Here is a 13082-nt window from a genome sequence, read left to right as displayed (position 1 = left end):
CCGTTTCTTGGAAGAACATTTTATACATTACGAAAAAAAATGAAAAAAAAAACACACACACACAAAACTGGTGTTCCATTCTACAATATTCTAGAATACTGCACCAGTGTCTTATTTTTCACTAATATAATATTTTATATTATTTGGTCAGTTTATAACTACAGCACTGTCAGGTGCCGCTACTTAACAGTGTAAAAATTTGTGTGAAAAAATGTAGTCATCTACCAATATGTGAACAGCGACAACAGGACTCCTGAAGTATATATGTAAAGGTTATTCAAATTCACACGATTCCACGTAAAATGGAGAAAGGAATCAAATTCCATTTTCCCCTTCAGACTTTTACATTGCGCGCAGAAACTGGCAAATTGATTTTCATTCTGTTTCGAAACCATTGTCTGTGATCTCCACAGATCAACAGTGAGTGAAGGAATGTAGAGGTTAAGACATAGGACTTGTATTCTGGAGAATAGTCTCAAAGTTTCATCTGGTCATGAGTTAATAGGTTTCTCATGGTTTCCCCTTAAGATAAATGCTAGGATTGTTCCTTAAAAAAATGTCCTTCCAATACTGAATAGATACACTATTCGTCATCAGTTTCCACTCCATCTTTTAGTTTATTTCATATTCAACTATGAACTAATTAATTGTATCTTATCCTTCCTTTCAGTTTATTCTTGTCTCCTGGAGCAGAATACTTTTTTAGATAAAAAAAGAGAAGTACTGTTACCTTGTCCATTTTGCTATAGTTCTAACAAAATTTGGTATCTCAATTAGTTCAAGAACATCATTTGCTCAAATTTCCTGACCGATTAAAACTACATGCCTCACCAACAATTCAACCTGAATCCTTGTCTTTCACAGGCAGTGTTCATCTCACCACAAATACAGAGGCACACCCTTAGCTGGACTTAAAAATTTTCACATGACAGATTATAAATGGAGTTCCACAAAGTTCACTTTGATACATTATATTTCTCCTGAATGTGGCTGATTACATCTTACAAGAAGCAGCAAGCAGAATTATTACTTTTTTGCAATTGACATAAGTATTTTATGGAGATACAGTAAAGAGAAGGTGAAAATATTTTTAAAACAATTCTGAGTGATTTTTAAAAATGGTTTCTCTCTTAGTGTTAGGAAACTGTCTATTCAAGATCTGCAAAACCCAACTTCTACAATAATCAATTTTATTTCTCTACACAGCTAGGAGCTGTTCAGTGGGATAAGATCTTCAAAATTTTTATTTGTTTGTATGGATGGCAACTTTAACTATAAAAATAGATTTGCACTTCATGTCATTGCAAATATTCAAGACAGACAAGTCAATACGTTAACACTTGTCTATTTACAGAGTGTAATGTTTAATGGAATATCATTATGGAAAAATTAATTTTTAAAGAGAAGTTTTTCACTGCACTACAGAGGCCTGTAAGGGATGTATATGGTGCAAACTGCATATTTTTTTAAGACTCTAAATAGTTAAAATATTCAATTCAGGTTCATATTGCACATACTCTTTTTGTGCTATTGCAATAAAATTTTTCCATTCACATATCCACTGATGGGAAAAGCCTAACAAATAGCAGAGCCAAATTTGAAAACAAACTGAGGTTTTTTTTTTTCCTAGAGATTTCCTCCTATAGTCAAAATACACTCATACTCGTACTCAGAAGATTTCCTTAAAATTGTGAAATGAAAGAATCAGCTCATAAACCTGTTATAAGGAGAGCCACAAACTGATGCAGCAATGAAAAAATTGCATGTGCTGCTGCACAGATTTGGCAAGGCAGTAAATTTTAGGAGAAGGTAAAGACATATTTTAACCAATATTTCAAACATTGTGCATCAAAGGTATTTCAGTAGCCCATAAAAATATTTTAAAGGTAAGTAAATCAATGGAAAATCCAGGATGGAATGCAATAATACCAGAGAAGGAAAGTTGCTACTCACCATATAGTGGAGATGCTGAGTCACGATAGGCACAACAAAAAGATTCACACAATTATAGCTTTCGGCCATGAAGGCCTTTGTCTGCAGTGGACACCCCCACACGCGCGCACACGCAAGCGCAACTTGCACACACATCTGCAGTTTCAGAGAACTGAAACCACACTGCGAGCACCAGTGCATGATGGGAGTGGCAACTGGGTTGTGGTAAGGAGGGGGCCAGGGTGGGGAGAGGGAGGGATAGTATGGTGGGAGTGGTGGGCAGTGAAGTGTTGCAATTTAGATGGAGGGCAGGAGAGAAGGTGGGGAGGGGGTTCTACTCAACCCAACAAGCTACCTTCCTAGAAGTTGACCTCCACCTCAGAGATGGTTACATCAGTACCTCTATCCATATCAAACCTACTAACCATCAGCAACACCTCCACTTCGACAGCTGCCACCTATTCCATACCAAGAAGTCCCCTCCATACAGCGCAGCCATCCGTGGTGGTTGCATCTGCAGTGACGAACAGTCCCTCTCTAAATATACCGAGGGTCTCACTCAAGCCTTCAGTGACCGTAATTATCCTCCCATCCTTGTACAAAAGCAAATCTCCCATGCCTTATCCTTCCAGTCTCCCACCACCTGCTGAAGTCCCACAGTCCGGCCACAGAGGAGCATTCCCCTCATAACTCAGTACCATCCGAGACTGGAACAACTGAATTACATTCTCTGTCAGGATTTCGATACCTCTCATCATGCCCTGAAATGAGGAATGTCCTGACCACTATCCTTCCCACCCCTTCTACTGTGGTATTCCGCTGTCCACTGAACCTACACAATATACTTGTCCATCCTTACACAACCTCTGCTCCCAATCCATTACCTCATGGATCATACTCCTGTAATAGACCTAGATGCAAGACCTGTCCCATACATCCTCCTACCACCATCTACTCCAGTCCAGTCACTAACATCACCTATACCATCAAAGGCAGGGCTACCTGTGAAACCAGTCATGTGATTTACAAGCTAAGCTGCAACCACTGTGCTACATTCTATGTAAGCATGACAACCAACAAGCTGTCTGTCCGCATGAACAGCCACTGACAAACTGGGCCCAAAAAACAAGTGGACCACCCTGTTGCTGAACACACTGCTAAACATGATATCCCTTATTCAATGACTGTTTCACAGCCTGTGCCATATGGATCCCTCCCACCAACACCAGCTTTTCTAAATTGCGCAGGTGGGAACTTTCCCTGCAATACATCCTACATTGCCATAACCTTCCTGGCCTCAACCTTCATTAGTCACTGCCCTCTCCCATCCAGACCCCTCCCTGTTCCCATTCCAGCACTACACAGCCGTCATTTCACCGCCACACCCAGTCTTTTAATTTCTTTTTATTTCTCTCCTTTCCGCTACTTACCCCCTCCCCCCTCCGTACCTTCTCTCCTGCCCTCCATCTAAACTGCAACTCTTCACTGTCCGCCACTCCCACCATACTATCCCTCCCTGCCCCAGCCTCCCCCTTTTCCCCCCACCCAGTCGCCACTCCCATCATGCAGTGCTGCTGCTGCTCACAGTGTGGTTTCAGTTCTCTGAAACTGCAGACGTGTGCAAGTTGCATTTGTGTGTGTGTGTGTGTGTGTGTGTGTGTGTGTGTGTGTGTGTGTGTGTGTGTGTGTGTATACTGCTGACAAAGGCCTTAATGGCCAAAAGCTATAACTGTGTGAATCTTTTTGTTGTGCCTATCATGACAGCATCTCCGCTATATGGTGAATAGCAACTTTCCTTCTCTGCTTTTGTTAAAGGTAAGTCACTTAGTTTTAATAAACGTTTAAACAATACCTAATTATAGTCTCACAACCCTGCTGCTTTGAGAGGGGAAAAAAACCAAAGATACAATACATTCACATTATTAACTCAGGCAAAACACAAGTCATATTGGGTCATTAAAGGAACTTACCCCTTGTGGAGCATTGATAACCCCCGTGTTGTAGCCAAATTGCAGCATTCCCAAAACTGCGGCAAGGATTGCATATGACAGGAAGAATGTCAGTCCCTGGAATACACAACACAATATTTTTTTTAGAATTTATTATGAAAAACAAATGAGGTATAAAATCACAGACACATATTTTACATAATAATTTCCAGTTTTGTACTGTGTAATTAACTGTGTTGGTATGAGTAAGATGAAGAGTAATTATTTTCCTTGTAAGCGTATGATTTATCACTTATATTTTGTGTGATTCAATATTGTACAGAAGTCTGCAATCACAAAATCACAGTGCTTAGCATATATCATTTGAAGTATAATTTTTCAACGTCCATTTTAAAAGGACAGATTTGCATAGATTTTCTTGGGGTTAACAGAATCAAACACAAAATAAAGAACAAATAAAATTTCTCTTTTTATTGGAAATAACATATATGATACGAAAAACTTAAGATCTGCAAAACTTACAATGTTTGTCACTCTTTTTGAAAATTTTTATCTACAAGAGTATTTCTTACACTTTTCTGCTATTAAATATGAAGTTGGAAGTTTATTCACAAGGATTTCAAAACTTTCATTATAAATTTGTGAATCTAATGCAAAAAATTAACAGTAATTAGAATAAACATTGTACAGGAAATGTTACATCATTTGTAGAGCCATATCCAGGGGAAAGAAAGCTGTGGATTCAGAAAAACTTTTAAAATTCAAGATCACAAATATAATTTTACTGATACTTGTTTTGGCTTATCTACAATGTATCTACAGATTGTAACAAAATACACTAATTAGTGTACAACTGCCGAACGGCAGGACACAGCACCATCATCTGTGTGAGCAGGATTGATTGTTATACAGTCAAATGGAACAATAATGTAAATTTTCCCTGGATAAGAAGTCCGCCATGTGTAATGAACACCGACAGAATCAGACAGTATACATATGTGGACACTGGGATCATGCTTTCCACATTACATTAGTCTAAAGTAGTGTCATGAACAGTGACTATGGACTCTGTAGAATGAGAATGTTCACCTAAAGAGGTTACATAGTGCTTGTTTCCAGCGAGAAACAGGCATCTCATTCTGCATAGTACTTAACAGTCACTACTTCTGATGTTGCTTTTGAATAACACAATGTCGCAAGCATGACCACTGTGTATGTATCCATAAACTGTCGGATTTTGTCTGTGTGCATTACGTTTGATGACCTTTTATTCTAGAATAATTTACATCACTGTTCCATTGGATTGCATAAAAAAACAATCCTGCATACACAAATTGTGAGACTATGTCATGCTGTCTGGCAGTTGTACACTACCCTTTTTTTATATTAAAAAAAAAAAAAACCTCCGAAGATGGCTTGTAGATAAGCTGAGACTAGTAATCACTAAAATTACATAATTTGCAATACTGAGTATTACAGGTTTTCTTGAATCCACAGCTTTAACACAACAGATCACTTATCTCCAAATTTGACCATGTCGAATAATGTGATTAATGATGACAGTTCATCAAACTGGACCAAACTGGGAAAGACACAGCCAAAGATTGTTATTTATATAACACACACATTCAGTTATGTACTATAACAATTCAGTAGGAAACTTGCAGAGTATCAATGCCATTGTTACAAATAAAATATTATAAACTGAAAACTTGGCTGGTCATCAGGAAGCATATTATTTATTCCTTAGGCTTCTTTTTATCACCCTCCCTCCCAGCCTCATCTTTTTTCCAGTTTTTTAATAGAAGAAAGAAACAATTCCCATTCTCTCTAGGACTAGTACTTTCACCTAAGTCAGAGAGTCCCAGTCATGTAATTGACAATTTCATGGTATAAATCTTGAACCATAAAAGTTACAGGATTTTTATGTTTTACAATACAATAAAGTGATATTCAGACCACAATTAAAGTTTTCACAATAAAGTGCTGTTTTGCTAAATTCATGTATATCTTCCTCTTCAGTTCTTCATACACATGAATCAGCTTCTTTTGAATGTTCTACATCTTGCAGCAATTTCATTCAGTGCCTTGGTCCAACATGACATGCTTGTGGAGCCACATTGAAATATTCAAGCAAGAAAGCAAGCAAGCACATGCAGATTAATGCAGGATAACTGAAAAATAAAATAATAATCATGCAAAATCTGTGTAAGGGTGCAAAAAATATAATAAACTTAGAGGACGACAACCAAAAATATCATACTATGAACATATATGCACTCAGACTTATGCACAACAGAAATTAAAAGCAGAAGTACATATTTACATTATTCTGGGTATAAAAGTTTATCAGTCTTCTTGCAACATGAAAGCTGACCGTTTTCCTGCTTATAGCTTTTGTTCAAAGGTTTGCATGAATAGCAAAACTCCTTCAAAATTTTATTTCATTGCTTCTAAAGTAAAGATTGCAGCTGTTTTAGGGGGAAAAGGATAACATACATTCATAAAAAACTATTTGCAATGTACCTGTATTTTTTGTAGAACACATTGTTTAAATAGTAGGGGGAAAGTAAATATAAATACACATGAGTGTGTGCATGGGGGGAAGGGGGTGGAGAGAGAACAGCACATCACAAAGGAATTATTCAAGTGGTATAGAAATCAATGGATGTGATATACCTGTACAGACAAACAAATGATTGCAATTTCAGAAAAACTGGACGAATTATTCAAGAAGAAAAAGCTTCAGAAATTGAGAAAGTCAATAAAGGCCTGGTAAACCACTGGCTCATATGCAAGCAGTTATTCTGCTTTGCACTAATTGATAAAGCTGTTGGATACCCTCCAGAGGAATACTGAGCCAAATTCTGTCCAAATGGCATGTTAGATCATCAAATCCCGAACATATTCGAGGGCCCTGCCCATAATGTTCCAAACATTCTCAGGTAGGAAGAGATTCAGCAACTTTGCTAATTAATGTATGGTTTGGCAAGCAAGAAGACAAGCAGCAGAAACTCTCACTGTGTGGAGTTGGGAATTATCTTCCAGAAATGTAAGCCCAGGATGGCTTGCTATGAAGGACAAAAAATAGCGTGTAGACTATCTTTGGCATACTACTGTGCTGTAAGGATGCTGCAGATGACAACCAAATGGGTCATATTATGAAACAAAATTTCACCCCAGATCATCACTCTTGCTTGTCGGGCCATATAGCAGGCAACAGTCGTGTTTGTAGCCCAATGCTGTCTGGGGTGTCTCTAGACAAGTCTTCGCTGGTCATTGGGACTCAGTTTGAAGCAGGACTCATCACTGAAGACAGTTCTACTCCAGACAATGAGATTCCACACCAAATGTGACCAACACCAATGCAAACAGGCTTGTTGGTGTACAGAGGCCAATAGTAGGTGATGTAAGGGGCACCAAGAGCTCCACCCCCTATCTGTGAGCCACTTATTAATGGTACTTGCGGTCACTGCTGCACCAACTGCATGTTGGATTGATGATGATTATGATGAATGTGGGGCTCTGAGTGCCCCTCTGATGACTGGCCGATCCTCACGTTCTGCTGTCTCTCTATGTCAATCGTTTCCTTTTTGACATTGTGTTCAGCCACGGTTCACCTATTCCTGACAACACTGTTGAACAGTGGCATTGGTCCTACTCAATGTCAAGCAATTCACCAATTACTCCAACAGGCTTCTTTGAGCCCAACAACACATCCTCTCTCAGATGGTGAAATCCGCATATATTTTCCATGCACCTGTCTGCAAGGCACACATACTATCTAACTGAGTACACAGAATGAAATTAGCAAAGACTTTATGCCTTGGTAATGACATCTCCCCTGTTTACTATCCTTGTAAGCTGTGTGGTAAAATTATGCTGTAATGCCACAAATTCATCCATCAGCTACTCTCTCTCTCTCTCTCTCTCTCTCTCTCTCTCTCTCTCTCTCTCTCTCTCTCAGCTTAATAGTGCAAATGAATTGCAGGAGTGAAAATGAGGAGGAGGAACAAGTAAGATTCCCTTAACAGTTTCAGTTTATCATCAAATAAAAAATGCTTTGGAAATTTATCATTTGAATACTCATATCACTTACAAGATTTACACAGAAGAAAAGAATTGGTAACTAAGATTATGTAGTTATTACTGGCAGATGCTGGAAACAGTCTGAACTGTAACCTGAACTATACTACTGAGGAGGACATCAGGCACACTGCTGGGAACAGTCCTCTAGTAAACAGATTGTGTAAGTACAGAGTTTCAGCAGTGAGTCAGTACAGTGATGAAATCGCACATGGATGTGACTGATGCATTGTCTCTCACATAGGTGCACCATACGTGGCATAGTCTACATCTAAATGTTCCCTGTAAGAAATTGCTTGAATGGCTAATCTACACAAGCATTCAGTATAACCAGAAGATTTTTCTCCAAACCCTACTATTTCCATTGGGTCTTTTTTAAGGTAAAGTTATTCGAGACAGTGCAGCTAGTATATATAGACACACAATTTTGGGAATAAATGGAGAAACAAGAAACAGCACCTTAGACAACACAAAGGGCAACAATAATCATAAATTGAGTTTGTTCAAGAAAACACAAGAAGCTTTTCAAATTAGAAAGATCAGCTTCTCATATCATTACAAGAAACTGAAAGATCTAAAGATATTTTTTACAAATGTTCTATGCTGAACATATCATTTGGAAGTCACAGTAATTGAACACATGCACTTAGATGGTTCCAAGTTACTACCACATTATTAATTACTGCATATGTAAATAAGGAAAGGGAGACCAGCTATATAAACAAAAACTTAAAAGTCCTAGGCCACATTTCCATACAAGAACTGCATATGGGTTCGAATGTGTACAGCCTCAACAGGAAATGTTTTAAACTTCCTTAAGAAATTTCAGAGGTTGTCCATAAGATTGGGAAGCAGTTGTACCTGGAGAGTTCAATATTTATTTAATTCTGGGCAGTATTAACCCAGGGCATTTAAATGCCTATCTTTGGTTTGTTGCTCACAGCAGTATTTCCAACAAGAATAGGACTTAGCAAAACAATGATTGACAATTTATCTAAATCAGACTGTCTTTCAACCAACATGTGTGAGATCAGAAAAAAATGATCTATTTCAGCACGGTAGTGAAATGGCATTAAAAAGGCTTAAGATAAAAGCAGCCTGTACCAGGAAGGAGAGAGAGCTATATTTAATGCAGAAGACTAGCTCTCACCAATACAAAATACCATTACATATACTACTGCCAAATTCTTCACCACATTATAAAAATGAAATGAGTGAACTTGATATTCATCCTCCTAATGACAGAGTCATACAGATTATGATAAATTCAAATGACTGGAATTCTTGAAAGTACCAGAAAGAAACACAGATAAAAAATAAATATTTAAATACAGATCCATTGGACTGATTAACAAAGTCACTGCCAGCAACAGTTTTGTTAAACTATTGGAAAGGTCAGAAGAAGTTACCTCTAATTATAGAGGTCTTCCCTCCTTCCTGTGTTCTGAATTTTTTTTGGAAAGGTAGCGTTGAATCATCTTTTAACAATTGTCTTACTTTGGCTTTATATTGAGGCTTTTCTACTGAAAAAGCAATAATGTTCTCACGAATTCACTTCTGGTAGAACAAGAGAAGAAAATTATCATTATGGCATTTTCTGTGACCTTCCCCAGGTCATTGTTTGTGCAAATCAAAAAATTCTGCTGGAGAAACTAAAATAGTATGGTATTAAAGGCATTTCCCTCACATGAAGAGAGTCTTGTTCTAGAAACAGATGGTCACATTATGAAATGAGGGAACAGAAATAAGACTAACTTCACAGTGGTGAAACATTGAATGTGGTGTCTCATATGACTTGGTGCTTAACCTGCTCCTGTTTTTTGCCTACATAAATGATTTACCTAGAATATTTAATGACACTAGTATACTAAGGGCCAAAACATATCCATACCAGATACTGCCACAAGAATAATTGAACAGGATTGGAACTAGCTCACAGAAAACAGTTTAACCCTTAATCTTACAAAGACGCAAGTCTAGAAAAATAAAACTGACTATCAAGTACCACACGAACAGTTCAGTGGGAACACAGAGGATGACTTCATATGTACAGTTCCCAGGCATCCAGCTGGATAACAAATTGAGGTGTCAGCAGTACAAAGATAAGTTAAGTGAAAGAATACGTCATTAGCCATTCCTCTTATATCGTACAAGAATATCTGGACTCAGAAATTTAAATTCTGCTCAACTCCAATGCTGGCTTTAAGAGGTTTGGACTTTGCCAGATTATTGACATCAGATAATGGCCTGTTTAAAGTTGCATAAATTATTATTCATTAAAGAAATACAGGAAGATATATCTTCTATGCATCTCGTACACTGCTTAAGTGATACTTCATCTACTGGAGTAAATTCAGCCTTAAGAAAAAAGATGTGTTCACAATTCTTATAAGATCTATTGCTGAGAGTAAAAGTAATTTTTCCATTTTACTTGACACTGTGATTTACTGATTAAAAAGAAACTAAATAAAAAAGAAAAAACAGTACTAGTTTACTAATATTTTAAGATATAAGGGAACATAAAAGAACTGATGCATTATTGTAATGTAGTAAAATAAAGTATTTTCAATATTTTAGTTTCTCAAAAATCATGATGTTGCCATTCTGGAAAATAAGTAACAGTCAATAATAATAATAATAATAATAATAATAATAATAATAATACTGCCAGTTACAACATAAAACTTTTCATTCCACAAGCCAATCAACCAATAGTTCATTCTGCATTCTTTATAAATTCAGCTGATTCAAACTTTAAATCAAACTTTTAATTCAACATTACACTACATGCACATCTTATTCAAGATGAAGTTTGTTACTCCCAAATTCACTGTATGTAATGTTAATGCCGAATACAAATTTTGCTTTTTTAATTTATGTCTATACATAGATGTATAGCCTACTACATGGATTTACTGATGCCCTTAAACTATCCGGGAACAGAGATGTCTTCTGTTTTGGCAAATTATGGATGATAATTAATCACCCATTTTTCTGTGACAGACATGTTTGCTTATCTGAAGACTTTACACTAAAATGAATTTTGAATAAAAATATGGTTTTCTAATCTATTGCAAACAATGGGAAAAAAATCAAATGAGAAACTTAGACAAAAGTGAGTAGTTATCACAAAGTTTCATATCTGCATATTTATTGAATGGAATGAGATAACAGTGAATGAATACAGTTATGCTTCCAAGTCCCAAAAATGATGTCAGTTGAGGGACTTAAGCAAGTGCAGTGAAGTGACAAAGCTCACGTTATGGTACACAGAACATAACAATATACAATTATACAGTGTACTCAGTGAAGTTGTACAGTGGAAAAATTATGCATGAGCCACTCACATAAACACATCCGTTACTCCTGAAACATTGCAGCTCATCTGGCTGAAACTAGATTACAAAATGAATTTAGGCTAGCTTTATTACCTATCCAGTTGCTTTAGAGTATTACAAAAGTGCAAATGTTAAATAGTTGTGAAAAACACATCTGCCTCAACTTAAAAAACTGATTGAAAACACAGAAACACAAAGACAGCTAAATGAAAGTATTTAATTCTTAGATTTCATGTCACTTCTTACTGTAACTGACCTGATGCAATATGTCTCAAGATGAGATACATGCAGTTTCTGTCAGGAGTACTTTATGATTCAATATTAGTCTACAATTAAATGATCAGAAATATTTACACATATATATTAATTCTGTTTAAATTATCATCAAGCTACCTCATTTCATTCAATATATACACAAACATATAAGATCCACATAACATAAAATTAATATGTAAACATTATCAGCTTTTCAGACACTTCAACTTTGCAGTTGGTGCAAGAACGAACTTTCCTAACAGATTAAAAATGTGACGAAGATTCAAATTTAAATATAGATTTTTAGCATTTTTGGCAAGATTTAGGTAGCATACATCTAGTGACTTTTTCTTCACATCCATTGTCCTCCATATGCTGGTCTGTAATTAGTAGGAGAACATTTTGAGAAATTTAGTATAGTATTGGATACATGAGGTAGTGGCTCATTAAATTGCTAGACCAGAGTATGAGAAATACTTAGATGACTCATTTCACACTGTGCTTTTTGCAAAAGTAGAATCTACATTCAAGATACAATTTAGTATGTCAGAAAGGTTTACCAGCTTCTTCAAGGCTCAAATACAGAAACTATACCTAGGCTTTGGCTAAACCACATTTCTCCAATATCCTTTCTTACAAGAGTGCTAGTACTGCAAGGTTTGCACGAGAATTTCTGTTTATTTTGGAGGATAGGAGATAAGGTACTGGTGGAAGTAAAGCTGTGAGGGCAGGTCATGGGTTGTGCTTTGATAACTCAGTTGGTACAACAGTTTCTTGCAAAAAGCAAAGTTCCCAGGTTCGAGTTCCATTCCAGCACACAGTTTTAATCTGCCAGGAAGTTTCAATATCTGTTTTAAATGTTCTTACATTAGTCACGACAAAATCAAATTACAGGGTGACCTGTCATAGCAGAACACTGCATGTAAGTCTGATATAATGAATATTTACCAAAGTTATTAATCAAAAAACATAATACCTTGAAAAATGGGATCCATGAGAATTCCTTTCTTCATGTTAATCTTGAGCTAATAGGTTCTTAGAAGCTTTTCCTATGCACACAGAGTATCTCAAACCACCATGTTCTCATTAGCAGTGAAGAAAGAACATGATATTGTTACAGAAATAATTTCAAAGACAAAGAGATTCAAAAGTAGAGAGTAAAACATTAGAAGAGAAACTATTACTGAAGGGAATAATTAGTAGCTGCAAAACAAGATAGTCTGAATGTGGTTGACCACATTGGAGGAAAGGAGTAAGGTGGTGGATTTCATGTCGCAAACTGCTCTGACTGAAGAGGTGCACTGTGTCATTGAAAAAATGGACTGGGGGATGTAGATTAGTGGCTGAAACATGCTGGGTTGGCTGTAGGAGAAGAGAGATGCACTGCAACAGGCAGGAGTGTGTGCACTAGGGGACATATTTCTGTGGTGGCCATTGCTACATTGACTAGGTAGTCCTTTGTCAGTGCCTATACAGTTTTTCAGAGCAAGAGATGATAGCAACAATCAAGAAAACAACATGA

At 36.8% G+C, this 13082-nt stretch overlaps 1 protein-coding gene across 1 annotated transcript in view; it reads right to left on the bottom strand.

Moving 5' to 3' along the window:
- Nucleotides 1–13082, bottom strand: part of LOC126480691 (glucose transporter type 1) — a 321263-nt gene that overhangs the window by 254732 nt on the left and 53449 nt on the right. The window contains exon 6 of the mRNA XM_050103930.1: nt 3903–3998. Coding sequence (XP_049959887.1) covers nt 3903–3998 — 96 coding nt within the window. The remainder of the gene's footprint in view (nt 1–3902; nt 3999–13082) is intronic.

This window comes from Schistocerca serialis, chromosome 5, assembly GCF_023864345.2.
Source record: "Schistocerca serialis cubense isolate TAMUIC-IGC-003099 chromosome 5, iqSchSeri2.2, whole genome shotgun sequence".
NCBI lineage: Eukaryota > Metazoa > Arthropoda > Insecta > Orthoptera > Acrididae > Schistocerca > Schistocerca serialis.
Note: the sequence above shows the minus strand (reverse complement) of the source record. Positions and strands in the feature narration are given on the sequence as shown.